General features: G+C 48.3%; 10 protein-coding genes across 10 annotated transcripts; 3 read left to right on the top strand and 7 right to left on the bottom strand.

Moving 5' to 3' along the window:
- The first annotated feature begins 601 nt into the window (after positions 1–601).
- V1508DRAFT_424113 (WD40-repeat-containing domain protein) lies at positions 602–2,066 on the top strand. The gene is made up of 4 exons (XM_066941251.1): positions 602–740; positions 856–888; positions 1,002–1,117; positions 1,173–2,066. Exons 1-4 carry the CDS (start codon positions 738–740, stop codon positions 1,897–1,899), a joined length of 879 nt encoding a protein of 292 aa, XP_066793649.1. The 5' UTR covers positions 602–737; the 3' UTR covers positions 1,900–2,066.
- On the bottom strand, positions 1,959–4,453 carry V1508DRAFT_424111 (uncharacterized protein). The gene has a single exon (XM_066941250.1). The coding sequence runs from the start codon at positions 4,157–4,159 to the stop codon at positions 2,348–2,350; it is 1,812 nt and encodes a 603-aa protein (XP_066793648.1). The 5' UTR covers positions 4,160–4,453; the 3' UTR covers positions 1,959–2,347.
- Positions 4,454–6,072: 1,619 nt separating this feature from the next.
- V1508DRAFT_424109 (P-loop containing nucleoside triphosphate hydrolase protein) lies at positions 6,073–8,615 on the bottom strand. The gene is made up of 4 exons (XM_066941249.1): positions 7,698–8,615; positions 7,074–7,647; positions 6,500–7,019; positions 6,073–6,433 (listed from the first exon to the last, which is right to left on the bottom strand). The coding sequence occupies exons 1-4, from the start codon at positions 8,535–8,537 to the stop codon at positions 6,133–6,135; spliced, it is 2,235 nt and encodes a 744-aa protein (XP_066793647.1). The 5' UTR covers positions 8,538–8,615; the 3' UTR covers positions 6,073–6,132.
- A 208-nt stretch (positions 8,616–8,823) lies between these two features.
- Positions 8,824–10,132, top strand: V1508DRAFT_424108 (uncharacterized protein). Its single transcript, XM_066941248.1, has 2 exons — positions 8,824–9,093; positions 9,153–10,132. The coding sequence occupies exons 1-2, from the start codon at positions 8,982–8,984 to the stop codon at positions 9,872–9,874; spliced, it is 834 nt and encodes a 277-aa protein (XP_066793646.1). The 5' UTR covers positions 8,824–8,981; the 3' UTR covers positions 9,875–10,132.
- Positions 10,133–11,621: 1,489 nt separating this feature from the next.
- Positions 11,622–14,060, bottom strand: V1508DRAFT_434650 (ketopantoate reductase PanE/ApbA C terminal-domain-containing protein; the record flags this gene model as incomplete). The annotated part of the gene is made up of 4 exons (XM_066942034.1): positions 11,622–12,899; positions 12,951–13,741; positions 13,800–13,961; positions 14,018–14,060. The coding sequence occupies 4 exons, from the start codon at positions 14,058–14,060 to the stop codon at positions 11,622–11,624; spliced, it is 2,274 nt and encodes a 757-aa protein (XP_066793645.1).
- Positions 14,061–14,075: 15 nt separating this feature from the next.
- On the bottom strand, positions 14,076–15,473 carry V1508DRAFT_254382 (uncharacterized protein). Its single transcript, XM_066936404.1, has 3 exons — positions 14,844–15,473; positions 14,458–14,633; positions 14,076–14,238 (listed from the first exon to the last, which is right to left on the bottom strand). Exons 1-3 carry the CDS (start codon positions 15,215–15,217, stop codon positions 14,186–14,188), a joined length of 603 nt encoding a protein of 200 aa, XP_066793644.1. The 5' UTR covers positions 15,218–15,473; the 3' UTR covers positions 14,076–14,185.
- A 2,531-nt stretch (positions 15,474–18,004) lies between these two features.
- V1508DRAFT_254258 (pyridoxal phosphate-dependent transferase) lies at positions 18,005–20,236 on the top strand. The gene is made up of 6 exons (XM_066936403.1): positions 18,005–18,369; positions 18,425–18,456; positions 18,514–18,897; positions 18,951–19,385; positions 19,439–19,792; positions 19,842–20,236. The coding sequence occupies exons 1-6, from the start codon at positions 18,197–18,199 to the stop codon at positions 20,138–20,140; spliced, it is 1,677 nt and encodes a 558-aa protein (XP_066793643.1). The 5' UTR covers positions 18,005–18,196; the 3' UTR covers positions 20,141–20,236.
- On the bottom strand, positions 20,225–22,646 carry V1508DRAFT_441533 (ER-golgi trafficking TRAPP I complex 85 kDa subunit-domain-containing protein). Its single transcript, XM_066942296.1, has 3 exons — positions 21,549–22,646; positions 21,201–21,492; positions 20,225–21,147 (listed from the first exon to the last, which is right to left on the bottom strand). The coding sequence occupies exons 1-3, from the start codon at positions 22,409–22,411 to the stop codon at positions 20,332–20,334; spliced, it is 1,971 nt and encodes a 656-aa protein (XP_066793642.1). The 5' UTR covers positions 22,412–22,646; the 3' UTR covers positions 20,225–20,331.
- An 87-nt stretch (positions 22,647–22,733) lies between these two features.
- V1508DRAFT_424096 (tetrapyrrole methylase) lies at positions 22,734–23,946 on the bottom strand. The gene is made up of 4 exons (XM_066941247.1): positions 23,782–23,946; positions 23,607–23,731; positions 23,327–23,556; positions 22,734–23,276 (listed from the first exon to the last, which is right to left on the bottom strand). Exons 1-4 carry the CDS (start codon positions 23,917–23,919, stop codon positions 22,870–22,872), a joined length of 900 nt encoding a protein of 299 aa, XP_066793641.1. The 5' UTR covers positions 23,920–23,946; the 3' UTR covers positions 22,734–22,869.
- A 166-nt stretch (positions 23,947–24,112) lies between these two features.
- On the bottom strand, positions 24,113–25,411 carry V1508DRAFT_424095 (uncharacterized protein). The gene is made up of 2 exons (XM_066941246.1): positions 24,421–25,411; positions 24,113–24,363 (listed from the first exon to the last, which is right to left on the bottom strand). Exons 1-2 carry the CDS (start codon positions 25,282–25,284, stop codon positions 24,190–24,192), a joined length of 1,038 nt encoding a protein of 345 aa, XP_066793640.1. The 5' UTR covers positions 25,285–25,411; the 3' UTR covers positions 24,113–24,189.
- Between the last annotated feature and the right edge of the window lie 36 nt (positions 25,412–25,447).

Here is a 25,447-nt window from a genome sequence, read left to right as displayed (position 1 = left end):
GTATCCGACGCCGGGGGATTGGCCGATATCGTATTCGACGCCGATAATCGGTCGAATAATATTCGTCAAGTCGAATATCGTCAACAGCCCTAGATCACAGCAACATTTCAAAACATTTCGTTCCGCGATACGGAAGAATGCGCAAGTTTAGGGATACTGTTGATTTGTACCTAATCTTGTCGATCTTATTGACATGATTGATCCAACTATCACAAATACCTTGTTTAATTATTTAGCTGTAATGGATATTTATTCCTGTGCGTCTCTCTGGAGTTTTGGTTGCTTGCGCATTGCAGCTCTGCCGCGGGGCGGGGGGGGGGGAACTGTGTATGCCAGCAGCTGATTGGGAATCGTAGTTGCTTTCTGCTCGTAGCGCCTTTATATATGCCACTATTCTTACAGGCTACATGCTTACGATGTGAAATAGTGGTTATCGAAGGTTATAAATGGCGTATGACAACATTTTCGTATTCAAAATCGATGTGTTTTGGTTGTGTATACGAGATAATTCGATGCCCATGTCGCTACGTGTGAAACTCTAATTTCACCGCAACTGTCAGATGGCATCGTCGACGTCGGCCATCCACCGTCATAAACGACACTTAACATCATTTTCAATTAACAGCATATACACGATATACTATATCCTTTCGGCTTCTCTTCCTTTGTACAGTTCGAAGGAGGCTGTTCATTGATATATATTTACATATTTAACGACAGAGAGGTACAAATTTACAATGGTATGTGGACCGCGCTTCTTGTTTCGGGAGATATTCAGTGGATGATCCTCGTGCTCGAATCTGGCAAATTCAAAAATATGGGAACGAACGTTAACTAATGACTAAATGGACACAGGCTGCCATAGGAAGCTTGCACAATGACGTGATTGTAAGTTAGCCTTCCATATCTTCAGAGACACTATATTTGTTCATTCCCGGCGCTCGTCAACTATCATGACACGGGCGGTTTTGTAGTTGCTGTAGTACTGACACAGTTACCAGCACGACGCGGTTTTAGATTATTATGGCAAGCGCCTGGCGACATGCTCGTCTGATAAGACCATCAAGATTTTTGAAATAGACGGTGACAACCACAAGCTAATCGAGACCTTACAAGGGTACGCATAGTCCCATGCCACGCAATGCAATAAAGTCTGACATTTTCTATTACAGTCACGAAGGTCCAGTCTGGCAAGTAAGCTGGGCGCACCCTAAATTTGGCGTAGTTCTTGCCTCGTGCTCGTTCGACGGCAAAGTGCTCATCTGGCGCGAAGACGAGTCTACGAAGACCTGGTCCAATATTTCCCAGCACGTGACGCACACAGAGTCGGTCAACAGCGTGCAATGGTCGCCTCCCGAGCTTGGTGCCGTCTTAGTCTGCGGGTCGTCCGACGGCAGCGTTTCGGTCGTTGAGTTTAACGATGACGGGAACACGTCTGCGGTCACTGTCCATGCGCATTCCGGCGCGGTATACGCGGCAGTGTGGGCAGTGTCGGGGACTGTGACGAGACGGTTCGTGACAGGCGGATCGGATGGGTTGATTAAAGTCTGGACATATGACGCTGCGTCGAATAATTACGTTGAGGAAGCGGTGTTGGAAGGGCACTCAGATTGGGTGCGCGATCTCGCTTGGGCGCCGTCCCTCTTGCCGAAAGCGTACCTCGCCAGTGCATCAGAGGACAAAACGGTCATCATATGGACTCAGGAGCAAAACAACGCGACGTGGAAGAAACAGGTTCTGAAGAGGCCTGGCGGAGACAAATTCCCGGAGACAGTGTGGCGAGTCAGTTGGTCGTTGTCTGGCAACGTTTTAGCTGTTAGCAGCGGAGATAACAAGATCACCCTGTGGAAAGAGAATTTGAAAGGTGAATGGGAGGAGTGTGGAGCTATTGAGGAATAATGCGCCGTGTGAACATGTATCGTTATGTATAGTGTAGAATTGTTATACTTGTAGTTATAGTTGCTGATAAATCATAATTTTCAATGCGCGTCCTGTTCAAATGAATAATATCATATGCACATGTATTAAACAATATGTACAAGCAATGATAACATAAAATTCCGTCCTATGACAAACTGTCCATCCCAGTTTTCGATATATAATGTACAACAAATATGCGGCGGAATACTTTAAAGTATATGACAAAACCTTCAAAAACCTATGCACAGTATGACACAGAAGACATACATCTTGACACATAAAATACAAATATTTGATACCAACCAAATATGTTCATGCTCGGTATTGATAACAAACCCAATAGCAAATTGTCCGAAACCTAACTAACCCCGAAAAACCAAAAGATACAAAACATAGAACCCCAAAAGATATCTAACAAGGAGGATAACTATAACTCATCGGCAAAGAACATAAAGGGTCCCTCAACTGCGTTGGTTTGCGATATATCGCTGCCATCTCGCCAACGTCCGACGATGATCTTCGGTCCGGGGATGTACACGCCGTTATACTCCCACACAACCTCATCTTCTTCCTCGGCAGAGTATTCCGATCGGACGTATTCTTTTCGCATGCCGAATCGCGCAAATCCAGAGAGTCCGTAGCAAGGATCCAACGGTGCCAATGTCGCGTATGTGACGTAGTCGAATCTGTCACGCCCTCGGCCAATGAACGACACTGGCCCGTGGATGGAAGGAACGTCTGTCTCCATAACCTGGAAGCCATCAAACTGATCCTGCAACTTTACTGTCGCGGGATCTCGTGCTCCTCTCGGCGCACTGTTCCCCGCATTCTCTACGGACGCTAATAAGCTCTCCTGCCCCTGTGCCTGCGGGAGCGTCTGCGACGATGAAGACGGCTCGGTAGAGGATAATACCGACGAGGATGACGACGAGGCTGCCGCAATGGATGGATGGAGGTACGGAGTTGGCGGCAAATTAGTTCCCGGAGTAGCCTGCACTTGGTTAACTTCGCTTTCGTCAGCAGAGCCAGAATGTGGAGCAGCGGTAGCTGGGGTGAATCTCGTATCAGCAACCGCAGAAAAATGCGACGCGCCTGCAGATGCTCGCCGTAGCAAGTCAAAGTCCCAGAATGCTAGGTAAGCGTATATGCCAGTCCAATCTCTAGGAAAGTCAAACGTGTCTCCACCCTTGAAATTGAAATCTGCCGCGTCTGGAGGAGTATTAAAGAATGGCAGAAATCCTTCCCTGAGCATGGCATTTCCGTCTGAGTTGTAAACGAAAAAGTTTATGATAGCAAGTAATACGTCGAAACGTGGGACAACAGTGCTGTCGCACAGAATGTCGATATCTGCCCAGGCTGAGTCGGGTAATCTTCGAGGACCTGGATTACGGACAATCGAAAGAGCACCAGCCCGGTTGGTGGAAGCGGAGGAGTCGGTGGTAAAGAGAGGGAATCGTGACGAGTCGTAGGCGATAGTCTGCATTTCCCGGAGGTCGTACGGAAGTGGCGAACAAGCTAGTCGTTGGCCAAAGATTAATCTTAGCATATCCACACGCTGCTGCAAGAAAAATGCGTTTGGTTTGAGACTATACGCAGCTGCTGATGGTAGTCTCTCGAGTTGAAGAGCAGGAATCGTGCCCGGTAGTAACTGGTCGAATATTATCGCAGAAAACAACTGGGACGACGCGAGGACGTTGAAGTTGTTGTTCTCATGCTCCCGAAGCAGTTTCAAAGAATAAGAGACGACTGATTCGCGCATTCGCAGACGATACTGCGGGTGGGCGTACTTTGACCGGGATGCAGGACCGTTACGTAGGAACAGACGGAAACGGCGTTTCATCTCATCAAGGGCAGAAGCAAGTTTTCTATTCGGTGAAGACGAAGACAAAGAGGACGTGGTCGCCGCCGCCGCCGAAATGGTTGGAGACGAGGATCGGCCAGCAGAAGTACCGATTCCATGATGGAGGTTATAGATGAGAGCCAGATGGTCTTCATGTGAAACGCTAAGTAATCGCTGGTGGGCCGCTATATCAGTTACCGAGCGCGGTGGACTTCGCGGGTTACTCTCACGCAACACTATGAAATCGAACTTTTGCCGCAAAAGGGCCCTCCAAAGGGCTTCGTTGTGGGCCACAAGAGTGTGTGCATCCTTGCAAAGAAGCGACAAGTTGATGACGTCGGGAAGGTCGAGCAGGACGAGAATCTGCAAAAGCAGTTCGTCCGGTAGACTGAGCAGCATGACAAATATGCTGCTAGAAGAGATGTGGATATTGCTGATGGCGAAGAGTGTAAGATATAGTTGACGAGAATTATGAGCAGTTAGAGAATGGAAGGCGACTGGCCAACGACGATAGAAAAGCGACAAGTGAAGTGACTCTGGAGATCTAGATTTGGTTTGCAGAATAGATAGCCCTTAGGAAGCGAGCCTCGACGGCGGGTTTTCCGGCAGAGTTTAAAGTAAAAGAAAGTTATTTGGTATGGCGCAGGCCCCGCACTCAGCTGTCGAATGCGTGCTAGTTGGCCTGTCGTGGCTCATGGGCAACCTTCATCAAAAGTTTCCCCCAAAGAGGCACCTCCCTCCACCACCCCACGTTCGGAACGACCGCTGCGGTTCTCGACTGCACCCATAACCAATTTTTGTCTTGGTCATCAACCAAGGATTATCGGATTATTTATCCAGCAATTACTCTACGAGGTCGATATTCGCAGGAGCTACTTCTAGTATCGTCGGAGGAGGGGGCCAGATATCGGACTGACTTGCCGCCTTCGTTATCGTCGGCGGCCAATGCCCTTCGCTCCGACCGTACGTTAAGGGCAACTGTAGACTTCACCTAACCCTCGTGGACCGTCATGGTCAGGGGTATCAACCCGCGTCATACCTGACCCGTACCAAGAGGACCAGAGGAGAAGTCTGACCCGCTTTAGCACTAGGCCAAGTTGGGCCTAGCGCGTAACATAAGGGTGGAACATCGGCAGGCCCCGACATGCCTCCTTTGGTTCGCCTCGGAGCCGCATGGATAAAACCAGGACCGCAGGAACGACTGCCATCACGTATGACTTTTTGCAGCCTAGAGCTCGTGTTTCGCGAAATCTCAATGTCATCGTTATATCACACCACGGCGTTCCGTGATGAGCGCGGCCGTCAACACGCCGAACGGCATAGTCCTTCTGAGAGTGGTTGTCGGGGCGATTTGTAGCTCCTTCCCCCTCATAAGGCATACGTTGTCATATATTTGCTCTGCAATCCGGCTTGGCTAGAGTCCAAGCGTGCGGCCGGTCTGTGTCCTTATGAACTCTCTCGCTCCGTCCTGCCATCCCTCTTTGGAAACTCCAACACCGTTCTGCACGGCACTAGTCTCCTGCTACTCTGTCAATATTCATCTCGCTTGTCGCAGTCGCTTGGAAATGGTATCGTCTGTACTTCTTCTGATTCCAAGTTCTTGCCTTACGACATCGATGCTTATCGCCTGAGCTATGATACCTACTGAGACTCGGCCGAGGCCTCTGACCGCCGGGCGGGAATATAAACAGACTTCTCCTACCTCGGAAGTTGAATGCGACAATTATACACCTTTACCTAGCTGGCATAGGCTACTGAGTTTTGTTTTGTCATCTTTATATACCGTTCTGGCTGAAATTGTCTACAACTGTTCTGCCGGATCATTAACAGGACATGTAACGGTAATGTGACCCGTCCGGTGCTTCGCGCTAGCTTCTATACCATATCCGATAGTCCTTCTGTCATCCAGCTCCATCAATGGCGACGTAGATAGCCAGAGCGCCTTTAGTTGCAACCGAGCTGTGAAATGCTCGGCACGGAGTTTTGCGGGCATGACGACTATAACTATTTTCTAATGCTCCCGCAGTGGTTTACGGAATGCATGCGTGCATAGACAGCTCTGACTGCTGATCGATGCGTTCCAACATTCCCATCATTGCTTACCGCAAGTTTTCATTCGGGTGACTCCTAAAACAAGTGCTTCTAGGAAGCTGCGTCACCCGAAGCCTAGATGTGTGATCGAGCTATTACAATACTCTGCAGAGATGCTGTTCGCATGTTTTCTAGGCAAGGCTTTCGAGCCCTTCCTTCCTGTCCACGCAGCTGGACTTGGCACGCACTCTGCTGGTACGAGGTAGAGTTGTACGTAATGTTGTAGATATATGACATTTTACGTTTCTATATGATACTATATATGCTAAACCCGCTAACCGCTAATGTCTTTGCACAACACCAGCTTCATCGGCTTTCGCCAAAATATCCTGCTTATACTGCTCAATCGTGCCAGGAAACTTGCTCACTTTGCCGTCCTCGCATACCCACAACTGTTTTGACGTTCGCGAAATCAGCGTAACGTCGTGCGAGACCATCAGCACTCCGCCTTCAAACTTATCAATCGCTTCCGCGAGAGCATCCAGACCCGCAGTATCAAGATGATTACTTGGCTCATCAAGCACTAGAATGTGCGGGTTGTTAAGCCCGAGACAGGCGAATGCCACGCGTGACTTCTGACCTCTGCGCATGAGTTAGCATTTCCGTGTGACGGTCCAGGTCCATTACGAATCCCACCAATCGACTTACCCAGACAATAGTTGCATCTTCTGCAGGCCTAGAGTGCCCGTAACACCAAACGCGCCTAAATGCCGTCGGTACTCCTCTTCGCTCTTTCCTGGCCAGTTCTTCGCCATCCATGACACTGCACTCAAGCTCAAGTCCATAGCATCAATGTGGTGCTGCGCAAAATATCCAATCCGCAACCGTGCGTTCCGAGAAACCATGCCCGACGTCGGGTTCACTTGCCCCGTCAAGACCTTCAGCAGCGTGGTCTTGCCCGATCCGTTCGCGCCAACAAGCGCGATTCTCGAGTCCAACTGCACGTCTATATCGACGTTCGAGATAATCGTTCGACTAGTGTTATACGCAAATGATGCGTTCTCAAGCTGAATGATCGGCGGTGACAGTTTCTCGACTTCCGGGAACCGGAACGTGAGCGTCTGGTCCTCTTCCGGCGGTTCCAAGATCGGGAGTTTCTCGAGCTTCTTGATCCGACTTTGCGCTTCCTGCGACTTTGCCGCATTATACCTGAACTTGTCAATAAAAGCTGTGTCACTTGTTAGTTACGACCCATAAATTCTAGCAACGGATGTATACGTACTTTGCAGATGCTTGCGGTAGGCCATCTGGTTCTCGTACTCCCGCTTCTGGTTCTTCCGCCGCTCTTCTCTTGTCGCGTAAAAGATGTCAAAGTTCGAGTTCTTGTAGTAATCCAATCGCTCAGAGTGCTGATGGATAATATCCGTCGCGACCTCGTTCAAAAACGCACGATCGTGAGATACGACCAACACGGTGGACGGATATCCTTGCAAGTAATGCGACAAGTACGTAATCGAAGGAACATCCAACATATTAGACGGCTCATCCAGCAACAGTAAATCAGGCTTGCAGAACAGCGCACGCGCAAGCGCAAGTCGCATACGCCAACCTCCGGAAAATGATTTTGTCGGGTTCATCTGCTGCGCGGTCGAGAACCCAAGACCGGCGAGAATACTGGCAGCGCGTGACTCGGCCCTGTCGCTCTCGATCTCAGATAGCTTCGCGTAGACTTCGGAAAGCATCGAGTCAAGTTCGCTGCGCTCGGATTCGATTGCCTTGCGTTCCTCTTCGGCCTCGGGTCTGCCTTCTAGTTCGGCCACCTTGGCTTCAAGCTCGGCCAGCTGCTTCGTAATTTTCTTTAAAGTCATCAGTATAAGCATACAATCAAGAATCATTGATGACTCACCTCTTGGTCAAGTAGTAAATGCTTCCGCCATACATCCGCGTCTAAGACTGACTGTAACGCCGCAGTGTCGTCACCGGTAACCTCCTGCTCAACATGCAAAATTGTGATATGCTTGGGAACCGCCAGCTCACGCCTCGACAATGCTCTCAACAGCGTAGACTTGCCAATACCGTTCTGTCCAATCAAACCATACCGGTGTCCATACGCAAGTGTCAGCAACGTGTCAGACAATATCCGCTTTCCTGCTCCTACGTATAAATCAAAGCTATCTATCTTGATATCTTTGCTCTTTCCTTGTGCAGCACCACCAAGCATAAGCGGATTGACTTCCATGAAAAACTTATCGAAATCCTCCTCGGCAGGTGCATTCAGCAGTTTCGAAGTCTCGTATTCGACGGTCTTCATCGCTCGCTTCTCAAGCTTAGCTTGAATCTTGCGTTCTGCCTTTTCAAGCTTCTTCTTATCGACACGCGAATCAACCTTTCGTCCACCTACTGAATCGATATCCACGCTCCCACCAAACAAACCGACAGACGACGCGCTCTCCCTCTGCGAACCGATAACTAGTGCCTGATCCAACTTCTTAGCCGTAGTCGTCGACAGCGACTGTTGCGCCTTCAAAGGTGCAAGCTCAGAAAGTAAATTCTCGCATAACTTTGTGACCGCATGCGAGTTGGCTCCAGCATTGAGGAGTAATTCTCTGACGAATTCGATGTCGGCTTGTAAATCGACGGCTGAAGATGTTGTAGAAACGTGGTTCATGTAGCCCGCGCAGTATTCGGAGACGACGGTATCGATGGCTGGCGCAGCCTTACGAACTTGATCTGCTATCGACGGCATCTTCTGTCGAATATCAAATTTAAAGTCGTAAGATGCCAACGATTAGAATGCGTCCCCGTATTTCTTGTGTTCGTTGAGTAAAGCTCGAATTAGCTCGTAGAAAAATCTAAAATCGGGAAACCTAAAAACTTCTAAATAGGGCACGCTCAAGTCGTCTCTTGCGGTTGCACCTCTTACAGTAATCGACCAGCAAGGCTATGCGGCGCCTTTCTCGTTCAAGCTATACGTCCAGTTAGAGTTAATATCTGCGAAGCCACAAAGTTCAACGGAGCGCGCCTCCTTCGCAATTGTAAACAAAAGCTGATGCACTAACGCGCGTCAAACCATCTACCGCTACTTAGAACATAAAGTCGACAAAATATATTATTGCATTGAAATTGCTTGTACTTGGCACTGGTTTATTGTTTTGCGGTTTGCGATTTACATGCTGCGGCAGGATCGACAATGAGTTCGGTCGAAGTGGGCACGCACACGCACCAGAGGACAGCTAACGCACTATTACAATCGCAAGATAAAAAGCAAGATGGGCGGACAGCGGCCGACATAGTACTATCACGTAGGTTATATCTGCATGCTGTTTCAGTGCCGAATGACGGATGTTAACTTGTTCACTAGCAAAACCAACACAGCACGAATCATGGGACGACGACTTCATATCGACGACACCATCAGCAGATTCGAGTATACACTCTCGTCCGACTCTTAGAATTCCGTCCGAAATCGAAAGGTCACAGAACTCGATCCGGTTGCATCTACGCAATGTTCGTGACTTTGCGGCTGCAGCGTCTGAACTGAAAAGTGTACTATGTCTCGTCTCAGACCGTCGATCTGAGCTGAATTCCAGCGAGAGATGTGAAGGCGAGCATGATAGCAACGTGGATGTAGTGGATCAAGTGTTGGAAGAAGCCGAAGCTATTGTTGCATTGGCGGAAAATCGTGACGGTGATTGTCACTCTAGCGATGACGTCGCGCGACCACAAAACAGCATACTCAAGGAACAGAGACGGCATTCGACTGTCGGACGGGATATATTACACGAACTAGCAACACTAAATGTACAGACCATGGGAAGTGATCACCGCGATGTGATGGGTAGGGAAGTGGAAGGGGCTCACGGTGTAAGCGATGATTGCGATTTCGAGGTTGACACGATATGGGACTTTGATTCGGACGAGGAGCCCGCATCTCCGCTTCCAAAATATACGCTAGAAAGTAGCAATGGTAATACCGGTGCAAAGCTGAACTTTAGTGCAGATGCGTTACCGGCACTTATTGCACGGACGGAGAAGCTGATATTTGAATTATCAAAAACCCTAAGTACAGAGAAGGGCTCATAGGAAAGTTTTCAGGCTTGAGCTATATGGCTTGCGGTGTGTATGATAGAGGACGAGCGTTTAATGTGTAATATAATGATAAAATTAGTGGAATTGGGGTTTAAAAATATTGCATATGTATATTAAGTGAATCTAACATTGCGGAGCGTCAGGCGCTACTCCTTCTATGTCTGTCAATTATATAGTTTACAACCGCAACTCACTGTATCATATCATATCTGGCTGGTGTCTGCACCGTAATTGCATTATTACTTTACCCTCGATGTCCCTCGTGGCAGATCACGAAAATAATAGGTATCAAGAGCGTGCAATCTCTGCATTATTTATATCTCTATAATAACGAGTCGCCATGACACTATGGCGGAGACGCTACTATCCTTGGTGACGACATGGCGTTATTGTTTTCATGGTGTCACTTGACTTCTGGTGAGCTATGGCGCCAGCTCATAAACACTGTTTGGGCCAGGCCAGCCTAGTCTCCCGATACGCTACGAGGTGCCGTATCAGAAATTTTCCAGCATCGCCAAAACCCCATAATTCGCGACGATATATAATAGCACCGCATAATAGACAAGGATTATTAGTGCCTCTGGTGTTTGTTTCGTACGGATCCAGCGTCGCAACAGGCAGGGGGGAAGTCGAAAACTAGGAGCAAACATACATGAGTGCGAGACATAATGAGGCTAAGTCTTCCTAGTTACAGAAAGATGCGAATTTGTACATAGTCAATAAGACTCGAGTCATGTCAGATGACCTAAACACGGAGATATCTCTTATGGTTATATCGACAAGAGAATCCTCTAGGTTGGAACTGCCTGTTACTCGTCCCATACTACTGAGAGAATGAGAGCGTATATGTGTACAAATCCAACAAAAGCAACTTGGTTGATTTTAAATTGCCTCGTGAATTTGGGACATAATGAAGGGGCCCGCGTGTTACACAAGCATACATGTTGGGGCGTGCGGTCATGCGGAGCGAAAAGCCTGGAGAGGTCGTAGTGTTGAAAATTAGACCAATACCATCATAGATATAAATTGACTAAAAAGGTTTATAATACTGACATAATATATATATATATATACTGCTACAAAGAACCTTTAAAAACAACGAAGTAACAACAAAACATGCATTAGTTAAGAACGATAAAATATGAGATTAACGGATGAGTTTAATAACAACAAAAGGTAATAATTGATTTGACAATAAAAACATAGAATATTAATATTCGACCGCGTTGCCCCGGCTGGAGGAAATATCGTCAAAACTAGCGGAGATTGTCGGACAAATATATAATTGTCGAACAACCCGATTAAGTGTCCACGCATAGAAAGACTAGCCACAGGACGCAGCAGCGACCGAGAAGACGAACAGAGGACCTAAAATAATCCATAACAAAACCGTGCAAAGAAACATGATCAAGAAAAAATTATCTCTAAATGACCCAACGCTTTATTTGAAAAACCATCAATTGTATAAAATATTGAACACCCCGCGTTGCGCACGCACCAATGTAACCCATTTTCGCATATCACACACAGCTATTAATTATTATAAATGCCTGCAAATGAGAGATAAAATAGAAAAGAAGAGACTAATTATTGATGGAGGAATACGAAAAGAAAACCGGAGATATATGAGGTAACATTAACACACAGAAACGACTATCATTACTTTACCGATTCCACTCGCAACGATATAGAAACCAAACCAAATCGCAACTCATATAAAGCACTGGTCATCATGTCGCATTCATTTTTGCTCAAGACTGCTGGCCGAGCTGCTGTTGCCGCTGCCATTCTCATTGCTGGTGCTCGCGCTTGCGCTGGCGCTGCCAGTCAAGCTTCGTCGCCGGACAGGCGGGGGCGCAGCATCCTTAGCGACTCCGGCGGCAAAAAGTTGCTGATCCAGAGCTACGACAGACTGACCTCGCTGTGGAAGAGCTTGTAAGTTGGGCGATGACGGGCGCATGTAAGTATCTTTAACCGCTGTCATCATGGCGTCCATCGGACTCGGGCCCGCCATGGACCTGAGCATCCGTGCGTGTATGGCAGGTGCAGCAGGCTCTTGAACTGACTTTGGCGATCCAGCGTAACGCCATCGAGGGGATGGCGGCGCAGGAGGAGCAGCAACCGATGCCGACGGGACATGTGATGCGGACGCGGTAGGGTACATGGGTCGCTGGATGTTGGACGACATTGAGTTAGCACGGGACTGATCGGTCAAGACTCGGGTGTCGACACTGTGGTATCTGTCGGATGTGTAGCTGATGAGCGGTGAGTCAATGAACGACTCGTAATACTCGAGCGCAGCAGGAGATAAGTCCGCACCACCGCTCAACTTCCGATATGGCTTCGTGTTTGGCTGGCTGTTTCTGATTGACGGGTCGGCAGACCTGAGACTCCGCACAACACTGCCAGTTCGCCGGTTACGTCGCGATGTCATGGATAGCATGTCGACGTCCTCATACTGACCCATCCGTGGCGCGTGAGAGGTAAAGTAGTCGTCCTCAGCTTCGCCCATAGCTAAACTTATAACACTTGACGCAGGCCCAGTCTGCGCACGAACTGGCTGGGAAGGTCGCTGTCCGCGCTGCTGCATCATCACCTCCCGTTCCCGAAGCATCAGCTCTCGCTGACGTAACTCGAGCTCTCGTTCCCGTATGGTCAGGTCCTGAAGCGAGGGCACTGGGGCCAAGCCATTTGAGTATCCGGTGGTACCATTAGGCGTATTCCCGCCACTACTGCTTCCGCTTCCGCTTCCGTTTCCGTTTCCGTTTCCGTTGGCGTAAGCAACAACGTCAGAGAATTCCTCTAGGCCCTCACAAGAGCTCCTGCGGGATAACGATGGCGAAGGCCGATGTCCGTATCCGTTTTGCTTGGGATATCCGTTCGGAGTCATCTGGGGTCCTTGCCGGCGGTTTGCATAGCCATTGGCTGATGGAGGAGGCGGTCGTCTGGCGGCGATGGGAGTTATGGATGGTTGTCGGGAAATAGGTGGAGGAATAGAAGGAGTAGGAGGAGCGGATGTCTGCATTTTGTTAGTATTTCCACCGTCACTGTTGAAATACGATATTTATACCCGGGACTGATTTAGTTTGTTGAGTCGTGACAGCAATGTGTACAACATTTCGAGTCTTGGAGTCTTGATTCCGGCTGTGTCAGACATCTTAAGCGGATTGGACAACATAACCTCGACTTCCATGGGTCGCTTAGCAACGTAGTCCTGAAACATCATAGATTGCTTCTGGATAGCGGCCATAGTGTCAATCACAGTCTGTGCAAATGTGAACTCATCGAAGGTACAACCTTGTGACTTAGCGATCTGGATGAGCTCCGAGATAATGCCGGCAACGATGGATCGTGCACGAGGAAGAGAGATAAGCGTAGTCAGGTTCGGCTCTTCCATTATGACTGACAAAGGATGGAAGGCAATGGGACCGATTGATTTCTCCCACTGTTGCTGCCGGATGTTCTTCGATACGTTGCACTTGACGGCACCAGCCTCCAGAGTAAGGGCGAATGATTCGGCCATATCATCTACTAGCGATGCATCTGTCGGAATATACTTCGCATTGGCACCAATCCAGAACTGCGGTGCTGATTCAGTCTGCTCGAAATCTGCTGGGCCGGTTTGTGTGACGGCAGTATCACAAACGAGAGAGAGGACGACATTATCTTTGAAAACGTCATCGAGATATGATTCTATTCCTAGGCCGGCGGTAGTGTTGACAACAATGCAAGTATGTCCCGGAGTGACGACAGGTTCGATCACAGACGACAGGTCGTAAACATCTGGTAAGGCTTTGACACAGAGGAGTATGTAATCATAACCGCCGGGAGGAATTGTGATGTCGTCGATAGATTTAACAACTAAAGGAAGTAAATCAGTATTTCTCGCACGACAAAAAAATCTCGCAATATCACATACCTTGGTATGGCCGAAATCGCTGCGAACCAAGCTGATCCGATTTAAATGACACTCCGTAGTTGTAAACAATGTCGAACTGTGATTTCCAGACAAGTGAGACATCTGTGGCATTACTGGCCGTCAGCCGCCATGACAGAAACGCGCATGTAGGATTGCTTCCGACTAATTGTTGTCAGTATCATGGCATACTACATCTAGAACCAAAACAATAAACGCACTAGATAGTACTTTTAGCCTACTGCTATCTGCTGCGGAGCTCATAGTGATAAGATATGTGTATTCGGACCAGAGTCAGGTCGCGCTGATGAGAATTTGTTGAGTTCGGCAAAAAGTTTTAGTCTGCTCTCCGTAACGGTGCTCTTCAGGCGGGCAACGCTTAATACGGTCTAGTTCTTCTCACCGAAAGACCCGCCGAGAGCCAGTGATGTCGATAATTGACCTAATGGGAGGCGTGTCAGTCGGTTCAAATAAAGTCCCATTGTTCCAGCGTCGCAACAATCATTCGACGCAAAACAGCATTTCTTTGCTACTTCAAGAGCTTGACCAAAAATGGAATAAAAATTATTTTGACCAGTGTCGATCGTCAAAGTTGTGCTGGATGCGTGCCAAAAATAGCAACGGAAAGATTCACGCGCATCGCGGAAGTGGACTTACGTACCTTGTAAGACGAGAACTGTGGTAGCAGACAAATTTAAAGAGCGAATAAAAGTTACAAGTCCTCTCGAACTGCGTACATGCGTGCCGACGAAAGAAGCAGGTGAGGCCCGTGTTGGTGGACGAAGGAAGTGGCGATGGGAGAAATGAAACAAGCCAATGTCGTAATAAATCTCAGAACTGCACAAGAACGATCGTCAGCCTAAACTGGTCCTCAATTCATACATCAAATAGCTGATGCAGAATGGCGATATCGAGCGATCGAGGTTGAAGACCGCGAAAATATGATGAGAGATTGGTGCTGTTGCTCACAGTCGACCAAGCATCACGGTCGCAAGGATCGTACCTCACGTCCCAATACGAGAGTATGCAAAGTGCAATTGGACGTACCTAACAATCACTAGTCGTATTCGGGTGATAAAATGACGACCGAGTGGAAACGATGGTTGACACGCAGACAGAAGCGGGATAGTTCGAGGAAATATGGGAGCACGCGGAACAAGCGATGCTATAGTCCAAGGAACAGCCAATGCGGGAAGGCAGTAGGGCGGCTGTGGGTCGATGAACGACTGAGAAAACCAGGACTGAGAGGACAACGAAAAATGGCTATAGAGTTGACGTCGAGGATGAGCGAGAGAACGCGATGCGTGGAAAGACCAGACAAGAGTCAGCTTGAAGTGCAGCAGAGAGAAGAGTAGAGTTAGTGTAGCGTGTGGAGAGCGCGAGGCAGCGAGCAAAAAGGAACTGCCAGCCGCGGCCAACATTGTCGCACTCGGGCGAACATCGAGGGGCGACGGAAAGCGACACCGCGCGACATGAAACCGGGTGAAGTCAATACTCGCTGTATCAAAAACTAGTACCAATCACTATGGCATAAATCCACACTTGTTAAATTTGTGTTGAGTATATATATCTCTGTTGTAACACTCGTTTTTTTATTTGATATAATGCACACATCTTGACTCTCACTGTGGTAAGGAAGGCGACCCTGACACAAGTTATGCATCCGAATGCAAGTCGCTCGACAACAGCAGTAGTCAAGATGTCGACACAGCAGACAGTCGACATAAGCCGGCAGCAGCACGTCCGCAATTGCCGGACCGCCACAGCTCAAGCCACAACGTGGCCAACATGCTTCTGCTCCACGTGACCGGCTGAGCCAACTGGGCCTGCTGTTCCTGTGCCTTGGCCAGGACGGGCCAGATAGTCCTAATACGGGACCGCCGGCTGCAGCTATGTCAGTTCTCGGAACAACGCTTCTTGACAGGGCTTGGGTCTACGCCGAACTCAACCAGAGGGACTGACTGAACAAGCAAGTCTTAATGGGCCAAATTCTCCGGTAGATCAGAATATGCATATAAAATTTTTGCTGCAAATGCGCCAGCCAGGGGCTCAAAAAAAAATCTCCGAAGTCGCATTAGCCAAGCTGCACTGGTCCAAAAATTACTCGATGCGGCTCAGACCTAGGAGCAGAGTATCTATAATTAATTCTTCCTTTCATTGCTGCTGAGTGACGACAAGAGGAAAACAGAAGACAGGTGGAATATACTTCAAAGACTGCCAAGCCTATGCGAAACTCTACAAACAATGAACAAGACAATTTTCATTTGGATAATGTTATGGTAACTGTCGATGGGAGTAATAATGCGAATTTAGTCAACTTGCGGAACATATATATATTCCCTAACTGATGGCTGTCTTGTTTGCGGAGCAGCGCCACTCGAACCCGTGCATTGCCTTTTGCCTTGTCGCCACGATTATTGGCTTATGGAGTATATTATTGTCAGGGTGTGCCAACTTCGAGTCTTCAGCTGCAAAGCACAAACAGCGACGTGCACCTGCGTTGTGGTATTGACGTTGTTTGCTGAACGAACAGGTGCCCGAACGAGCTAGTCTCATTCTCTGCAGTTATCATTTTCAGCGACTGAAATGCACGCACTGTAGCGTTTATGCCGCAACTTCAATTCGCCCCGGTCCTATTTAGGACTTCCGATGCCAGGCCAACTGGAATGAGACACTTACGATAACACTACGACAACCCTATTCTTCCTGTGCTATTTATAGCTGAGAGATTTGGAGTTTTCCAATTATTTGTACGCATAATTATCGTACCGATAATGCATCGTCATCTTCCTATATGTCCCCACTGCCGTGGACTATTTGCCTATGGCAAGCAGTGAATGGCAACTTGTTACGACTGGAACAAACTGCATCTGTGTCGACCACCGCAACAGGGTTTCGAAACGCGTGTTTGGTACTTTGGTGATGAGTTACTTTCAATCGATCGGCTAGCTCGGGGATTGCGGCTCATGGCTTCTACGAGGACGCCGTAAATCTTAGTTGAAGTCGACACGTAGACTCTGGTTAAACCGACAATATGGCATAGTAGTTCGCGAGTCATTACCATATCGACCTACCGAGTGTCAGCCACCAAATATTCCGACGGATATTATTGCCGGGGCCGGTTCCACTCCTGATTTCGATTGGTTCGTTGGTTCGTGGTTCGGCCGTAGGTAGCTGCTGTGGCGTATAGCTTGGGCAGCTGAATAGAGCGTCTTCTGTACTGCCACCTATAGCATAATTGAAACTATATGCTGCCCGTCCTTTGCGAATACATATCTGCAGTATTGAGTACAATCGTCCACTGCTCCATCGACACCCGCACATGTACGGTGCATTTTGGTATAGAATTCGTTCCTGGTACCTGCATGCTCTTGATTTGCATTTACGATGGATACTTCACTGCGATATTCAGGCTCGCTCTCGACTATTTAGACTGTCTTACTCCAGTTTCACTTCACCTCCTGCTTAACACTGGCCGGCCCCTGAAACGCCGCACGTTTTAACGTAGATGCAATTCTCGGATCACACGCGTATTTCTGTCGAATATTGCTTAATTGCGCATACTACTTTCTTACGCAGCTTCCAAGTGGCTCGCGGCGCTTCACGTGTGCATCCTACGGAGCGACCGCGACATGACGTAAACAGCGTTTCTTTTTATGGAGCAGGCAAGCCTTGCCTTGCAGACGTCTGCCACTGTGCTGCGTCTGCAGATTATGGAGGAGTCTTACAATAGACAAAGAGCTTTTGATAAGATATCTGTCGAATGGGGACGGCGGCTCATGACGTTGAAAAATGCAGTACATATATATGTGTATGATTCGACTGTCAGTCACACATATTATGCACCCCAATGTCATTTACCGTATATAACGAACTATACTAACACTCTCCAAGCCACCGATCTACTTTGGATTATACAATTCCATCCCAAGGATTCTTGCACAATGGGGAATGTTGCGAATGCGGGCTTTGACCGAGAGCCACATGGGTTTATGGGACTGACAAGGGACGCATGAAGCCCAAATTATGACGTCAGACAACCTTAGCTAGACTAGATCTTCGCATATAAGATCCTTGACAGCAATTGATTCGCCCACGTGGAGCGAGTATTCGCTCGTCTTGTATATCAATATTATCTGATATTTGCATTTTTATTTATTGCAAAGTTGATTAGATCTGGAATGAAAAATAAGGTGCCAAAAGCATGTATTAAATAGTAGCATAATACCTCCACGACCATGCACTGAAGATCGTCAAACTACATCTTGATGACGCTAATTGCGCTTGCTGTGCTTCACGGGACACTTACTTCTCACTCATAATCAGCACTTTTTACTTAAAGCCCTCGCCGGTCTGCCCCTCTTCTCTTTTTAATACGTATTTGACAACCAGTTTACGAAATGCCGCTTAGCAGACATATTTCCCCCGATGACTTACTCCGGAAGCACCAGGAACGCTATAGGATCCACAGTGGTCGCAAGTTCTCCGGTGCACCGGGCACAAGCGGACGTAGCATGCATGTTGCGTCTCCTTACATAAATCGATACACCGCCTGGGAGCCGATTCCCAAATAGTCCGTTTTCTATGTTTTATATTCCTGTGTTGATGGGAGCTGATTAGCGATATAGCAAATTGCCGACAAATGGTGTGGACTCCAAATGTAAGAGAGTGATGTCAATGTTGCCTTAGTCGCTGAATCATGCTAATCTTCGAGCAGCTGCGTACCAGATCATTCACGACGACCTGGATCTCGATGGTAAACCGAATCTCAACCTCGCGAGCTTCGTCTCCACATTTGTGGAGGACGAAAGCCTCCGTCTGACCGTCGAGAATATGACCAAGAATTTGGCCGATAGCGATGAGTATCCCGCTCTAATGGACATTCACTCCCGGTGTATCAGCATTCTCGGAAGTATATGGAACGCGTCGCCAAGTGAGAAGCCAATCGGGTCCGCGACCACGGGATCCTCGGAGGCCATTCATCTCGGCGGCTTGGCTATGAAGCGACGCTGGCAGGAGAAGAGGAAGGCTGAGGGCAAGGATACTTCGAATCCAAACATCATCATGGGAGCCAATGCCCAGGTCGCTCTCGAGAAGTTTGGTATGGGCAATCGTCTGAATTGTCTGATTTCGTTGACAACTAACTATCAACAGCACGGTACTTCGACGTCGAGTCACGCTTGATCCCGGTCAGCGAGGAATCTAACCACTGTCTCGACGCGTCCAAAGTTCTTGACTACGTCGACGAAAATACCATAGGCATCTACGTCATCCTTGGATCGACCTACACGGGCCATTATGAACCCGTCAAGCAGATATCAGAGATACTTGACCAATACGAAGCAGAAACCGGGCATGACATCCCGATCCACGTCGACGGCGCCAGCGGCGGCTTCATCGCCCCGTTCTGCCATCCGAACACTGTGTGGGACTTCAGATTGAAGCGCGTGCACAGCATTAACACGTCCGGCCATAAATACGGATTGGTGGCTGCAGGATTGGGTTGGATCATCTGGAGATCAGAAGCGTATCTCCCGAAGCACCTTATTTTTGAGCTCAAATATCTCGGCGGTGTTGAACAGAGCTTTAGTACGTCATATTGATAGAGGACCAGCGTGCGTTACCGTCTAACTGATCTTTAGCTCTCAACTTTTCTCGACCCGGATACCAGGTGATCCAGCAATATTACAACTTCATCCACCTTGGCCAAGCTGGTTACCGCCGGATCCAGCGCAATGCACTCGCCAATGCGCGTCTTCTGTCGAACGTACTCGAATCAACCGGCTACTTCACCTGTCTGTCAGAAATCCACCGCAAGAAGGGCTTGCACAAATACGTACCCGGTATCGTTGACGACAGCGACGACCCAGAGCATTACAACGCAGGTTTACCAGTCGTCGCGTGGAGATTGAGTGACGATTTCAAGAAAAATTATCCCCACGTCAAACAAGCCAGCATTTCAACAATGCTGAGAGTAAAGGGGTACATCATTCCCAGTAAGTCCACTGCCTGATCCGCAGTCGTAGTACGAACTGACAAATCCAGACTACCCCCTCCCACCGGACGAAGCAGACGTCGAGATCCTTCGCGTCGTCGTCCGTGAGAGCATGTCCGCCGACCTTTTGGAACAGCTGTGCGAAGACATTGTCATCGTGACCGAATCGCTCATTTCCTCGGACCCGATCGACATGGCCGCGCTCGCGCACCCGCTCCAACGAATTCAAGAAGAGTCAAGTTTCGCACGCGCGGCCACGTCGTTGGGATCTCTGTCAGAACAGGGCAGTACCGGCGATCTGTCGACAACGACCAAGTACAAGCATGGCCATTATAAGGGCGTCTGCTAATTGAACATGAACGTTATATGTACGCGGGGAAATTTTTTTCTTTATGCAAAGATTTCACTTTGCTTGCGAGATATAATGACTTATAACGAATTTAAAAAGGTTTGGTATGTGACTTCTCTCTAATAACAAGCTTGACTACGGTCCGTATGATTAATGATCCTGTAATTACCTAACTGTAAACTAACTCGAGCCTAACTAATGCTACTATCGTACACCATCGACTCCGTCGAGTGTCGCAGCTCAAACAATAATTGACCCGGCTCATCCGTCCAGTCCAATGCATCATAAACATTCTCGCCCGCCTCGTCAAGAATTAACCGGGCATGCTGCTTCTTATCCAAGCTAACCCACTCCTTCGCAGCCACGAGCTGCCAAAATGCAGCTTTCCGTCGCCGATTGCCCCATCCCTGAGACCCTACGCCCTTACGAATCGAGTAGCACCCACTCACCCGCTCAATTATCAACGCATGCGCAAGATTCCCCATCAATTTCTCGCTAATAGCTTTCATAAGCCATCGCGCAGCATCGTCCGCCGCCCCACCACCACGCGACCGCAACAACTCCGACGAAATCAAGATCGTCCGCAATGCATATGTGGGCTGCGAGCACCGCGAAATGTACGAGTACGTTGCCGAATCCAGCAGTGGCTCCAGTGTGTCCGCGCGAGTTTTCGAACTCAACGGCGTGCCAGACAGGATCAGACTTGCGGCAGCCATTTCTTGCGAGCCGGCGTGGTATTTCCACGCTTTGTCGTTTAAAAAGTCTTTGCGCAGCAAATCGTACGTGCTGTGCGCTAATTTCCAGTCCCGGAGCATGAAAGCGTAGTCAGCTAGCTTGCGCATTTGCGATTCCGCGGTCATAAAGCCGTAGGAACCTGTTATCGGGTCGTAGTTGCCCGAAGTCGCACTGTGGGCCGTGCCAGACCCTAGGCCTCTGTTATTGGAGCCCAGGAGTCGTCGAGACGCAGAGAAAAATCGGCCTGTTAATCCACGTCTGCTCGCCGCGATCTGTGCGTATTAGCACCATATGACTGATCCACAAACAGAAGTGCGAGACTAACCTGATCATTCCAGGTTGCAACGCACCGTTCCATAAACGGAACCACACTCTTGACTACAAGTTCATGTGCAAACGCCCGCATATTCTGCACGTCGCTCTCGAATATGTACCGCTCAGCGGCCTCCGGTGGTGCCTTCAACAACGCAATCTCTTCGGAAGCGGATATCCATTGGGATGGCGGCAACAGAGCTATCGGTTCTGACGACGACAAATCCGCCTTTACGGACCGCAGGCGTACCATGTGGCAGTGAATTCCAAAATGCCGCTTCATGCGCTCGAAAAGTGCAATTGATCTAATTACTGTTAAATTCCATTCATATCTTATCGTCACAAACAGATATTGACTTACCGTTCGAGATCGCTATGATCTTCGTCATGTACGAGCACGTAGTATCGCAAGTAATCCTTGCTCATATACGACGGCACAGGCGCATCGTTGCCGGCTTTATACAAGCTCGACAATGTCTCGATCGGCTGTGGGTTTCTGGACGATATCGCAATAATACCCGCCACTGGGTGAGAAAATGATTCATGTGCAGAAACTGGTGGAGATGCTAGTAATCTTTGTAGGAACTTATAGTACAAATCGTCGTGCAGAGCCGTTGGCGGCGCATTCAGGTCCGTCACAAAGTAGCGCATGCCTTTGCCGAGGTATATATCGAGCAACGTGTCCAGATCTTGTAAATCAAAACATGGGGCAGCAGGCTCCTTTCGTATTTTTGTTGGCGATTGTTGATGTGAAGTCTGCGTGGAGGGAAATAGCGCGGAGGACGTGAAGCGGATGCCAAAGTCATCGAGAGTGGTGGAGATGCCCTGCGTATCTCGGACAACGACTGGCCCAGGCACAACATCACCAAAAGGCCGAAAGAGATCAAGGACGGAGGCGAAACCTTTATCTCTGGCGAATTCGTTGGCGTCGTTGGACGCGAATATGGAGACGCGTGGCGTAAATGATTGCGCTACTAAGGAGGCAATTGCAGAGAGATGTGACGGCGAAACAGCATTACTTGGCGACGCGAGGCCTCCTGATAATGCAGCCGGATGCCCGGTTAGGAATGACGAGAGGGAGAGCGATAGTGACGGTGCCGGGGACGGTGAGGTTGGCGTGTCTGTCGTAGACTGCGGGTGCGCTAATATCCGTGACCGATCGAGCCCAGTGTATTCGGAGTCAGCCACCGATGGCTCTGACGAAGACGTAGGGATTGAGGCCATAATATTGGTATTCCCCTTCGCATTCTTCGAGGGAGCACGCCTTAATGACAAGATTGCTACTGCTGTGTCGCTATCAGATATCTGGACCAGCTGAACCAATTATTATACAAGATCCGGGTCGAATTCTTTAAGCAGTACTTTGGGCCAATGGTCCCATTTCACAGCTATAAAATTATAATATTTTGATAGGTGGGGAGGATGAAAGAATGACTCCGGGCTGGTGAAGTGTTGCGGGTTGCCCGTCAGACCTGTTCGGCTGTTGATTGTAAAGTTTCCTTCCCACACATGGAACGATCTAAACCTAACCACGATTCAGCCGCAGAGCTCATAGTCTTCTACTTCATGAGTAGTTTCAGAGTAAAGCATATATCCAGATCGTCAAAGTCTGTTTTGAATCCTCCATTGTATCATACCCTTCGTATCTACTACATAAATCTCATCCCAGAATATATATTACACTAGTCATCATCCTCATCGGCAGTCACCGGTGGCTGCAGTTCCTTCGCAGCCTCCACCTCTGTCTCAACAGCCTTCTGAAATTTAATCATATTGGTAGCAAAATCAAGCAAATACTCAATCTCCATCTCATGAGTTCGATGCCCAAGAATCACTAACGAATGAAGTGGCTCTCCACTTTCCATTTCTGACAACTCTCCCAGCGTGGCAGCGACAAATTTTTGGCCAGGTGATCCCAATCGCGAGACAGAAACGCACGGCGTATCCTCTGTATAGGCTTCTTCTTTCCTAAGGTCTTCAATTTCTAATAGCTGCGATGCGGCGGTCTCAATGTTCATGTACCGTGGTGGTTCGTAAATCTTCCTTCCGCGGGCCATATTCTCGAAGCTCTGCTCCTTAACCTTGATATCTAGCCCAATTAGCATCATTCTCAGCCACCACCGAAAATGACAAACATACCCAATAACACCAACGTATGAAGACCAATCTTACGATTCTCTTTTATCCGATCGTAAAAGCTGTCAGGCTTCCAATTATCCGAGAAGAACACCAACGAAACAGTTTGCCCAAAGTTATACAGCTGTAGACCGCATGCGCCGACTGCGTTCAGGACCGAGGCATTGTGAATCGCCTCGAATGGGATTCCGAGTGAACGTGCTCGTATTATAAGATCAGTATGAGTGGTAGCACTATGCACAATTAGCGGAGAATAAATGTTCAAAAATAGTAGTGGCCGTACCCAAATGGATCACCAACAACGAGAAAAGCTACGTCAACTTTGTCAGCATCCTCCAGAATTGTGTCGCTTGAACTCTCAACCAATTCTCTATCAGCGAGGATAACTTCTCTTCCATAAAAACTCTCCTATATGTCGTGTTAATTATAGAGCGTGACATGAGACATGGCGGTAATACCAAGTCTTCCTTCGAAGCAGCCATTAAAATGCTGGTATATGCCTCCAAATAGACTCGAGCACATCTTTGCACAATCTTCAATCCACGGACAGTAATATCTTCAACGGAAGACAAGCCCAGGCCTACTAAATATAGCATTTGTACAACAGCTCGGAGAGCTCAGCGATTCAGATTAACCGGTTTGAAGAATTTTGGAGAGAGCAACTTTATAACTTCATAACCGGGTAACGTTGGAACATGTGGTAAACTTTAATTGCCCCTGAAAACAGAGCCGTCTCGAGATAGGCCATTTGAAAACATAGCGGAGTACGATTCATAGCAGTATTCCTCAGTTGTCAATTTACAGCCAAATAGTTATTATTAATAAGGCCATTAGGCCACAAAGTGTTAAAATATATCTGTACATCACTAATCTATTTCTCTAATCCATTGGACTACATAGTTTGCCATGAGGTCGCTGTCACTCACACAAAAGGCATGCTTGCAGTTATCCTCCGCAGACGAAACCATAAACTTCACGTTTGATCTCGACGAATGCACTTCAATTATTTCGGCACGCGTGTGATTCCCCACCCAGTGGTCCTAAATAAATATCAGCAGGTTTTGGGCCAATATTACCATCGCAGATCGAGGACATACCTCTTGAGCAAAGTACGCTATTATCCGACCCTGCCGACTTCCATCTCTATGCAGCGTGCCCCATAGTCCCGCCCAAAATAACGACCCAACATCTTCTGCCTCATCAGCGATCTTCTCCATCTCCTCGGCACCTAACCTCACGCATTGGTACACAACTGACGGAGAGGCAAGCAGAGCCTGAGTCGCTTTAGACGCATGCTCAGGCGGAAAGCGCATGAAAAGGCTAACAATGCTCTGCACTACTGGCCTTGGCAAATAACTAGTCAGATAATACATAGTTGATCCCGCTATGTTAGCCAATTTCGGCACGTGTGATATTATCTTCCGAAACTTGACCCCAGAGTCGCTTTCCCCGATATTTTTGATCGTCGGGAACAACAATATTGCAAGCTTAACGGTAATTTGCAGATCTGAGTTGCTTATACGCACAAGCAAATGTTGCATGAGCCAGCATCCTATACTGTGTCCAATCAAAACGACTTGCTTATGAGTTCCTCCGGGACCTAGATAATTATGCTTCTCCAGTAATTCTGATAGTATTTCGAATTTATGTGCGACCTGATCGTCCAGGTTATAATATGTCTGCTTCGAAAAGTCTGTGTACTTGAACGCAGTGGATATCGTGTCGCATCCGGCTTGTGAGACGCAGAGAACGCGCCAGCGAGGCAATTGTTCCCGGATGAGCGCCAGGAATGGAGTGTAGTATTGCGGAAGACCAGGATTTCCAGGGATAAAAAACACCGCACCGACTTCTTCAGATTCTGGTAGTCGAATAAGCGGTGGAACGTCGTACAGAAGTGTGGGGTATTTGTGTGGATAGATTTGTAAGACGAAGTCGCCGTCCGTGGTACGTGATGATGGCATAGCGAGATACTGTAGTAGTGAAAGAGGCAAAGCGTAAAACAAAAGTGTCAAGCTATGTGTTAGTCTCGAAGCATTGTAGCTGTCCTCGTGTAACCTGACGTTGTGGCCGTGATATGCGGCAGCTTTCAAGATGACCCGGTCTCCTCAAACTAACATCGATCGC

Source organism: Lipomyces doorenjongii (genome assembly GCF_038497915.1).
Source record: "Lipomyces doorenjongii strain NRRL Y-27504 unplaced genomic scaffold V1508scaffold_64, whole genome shotgun sequence".
NCBI lineage: Eukaryota > Fungi > Ascomycota > Lipomycetes > Lipomycetales > Lipomycetaceae > Lipomyces > Lipomyces doorenjongii.
This window is presented reverse-complemented; position numbering and strand designations above follow the sequence as displayed.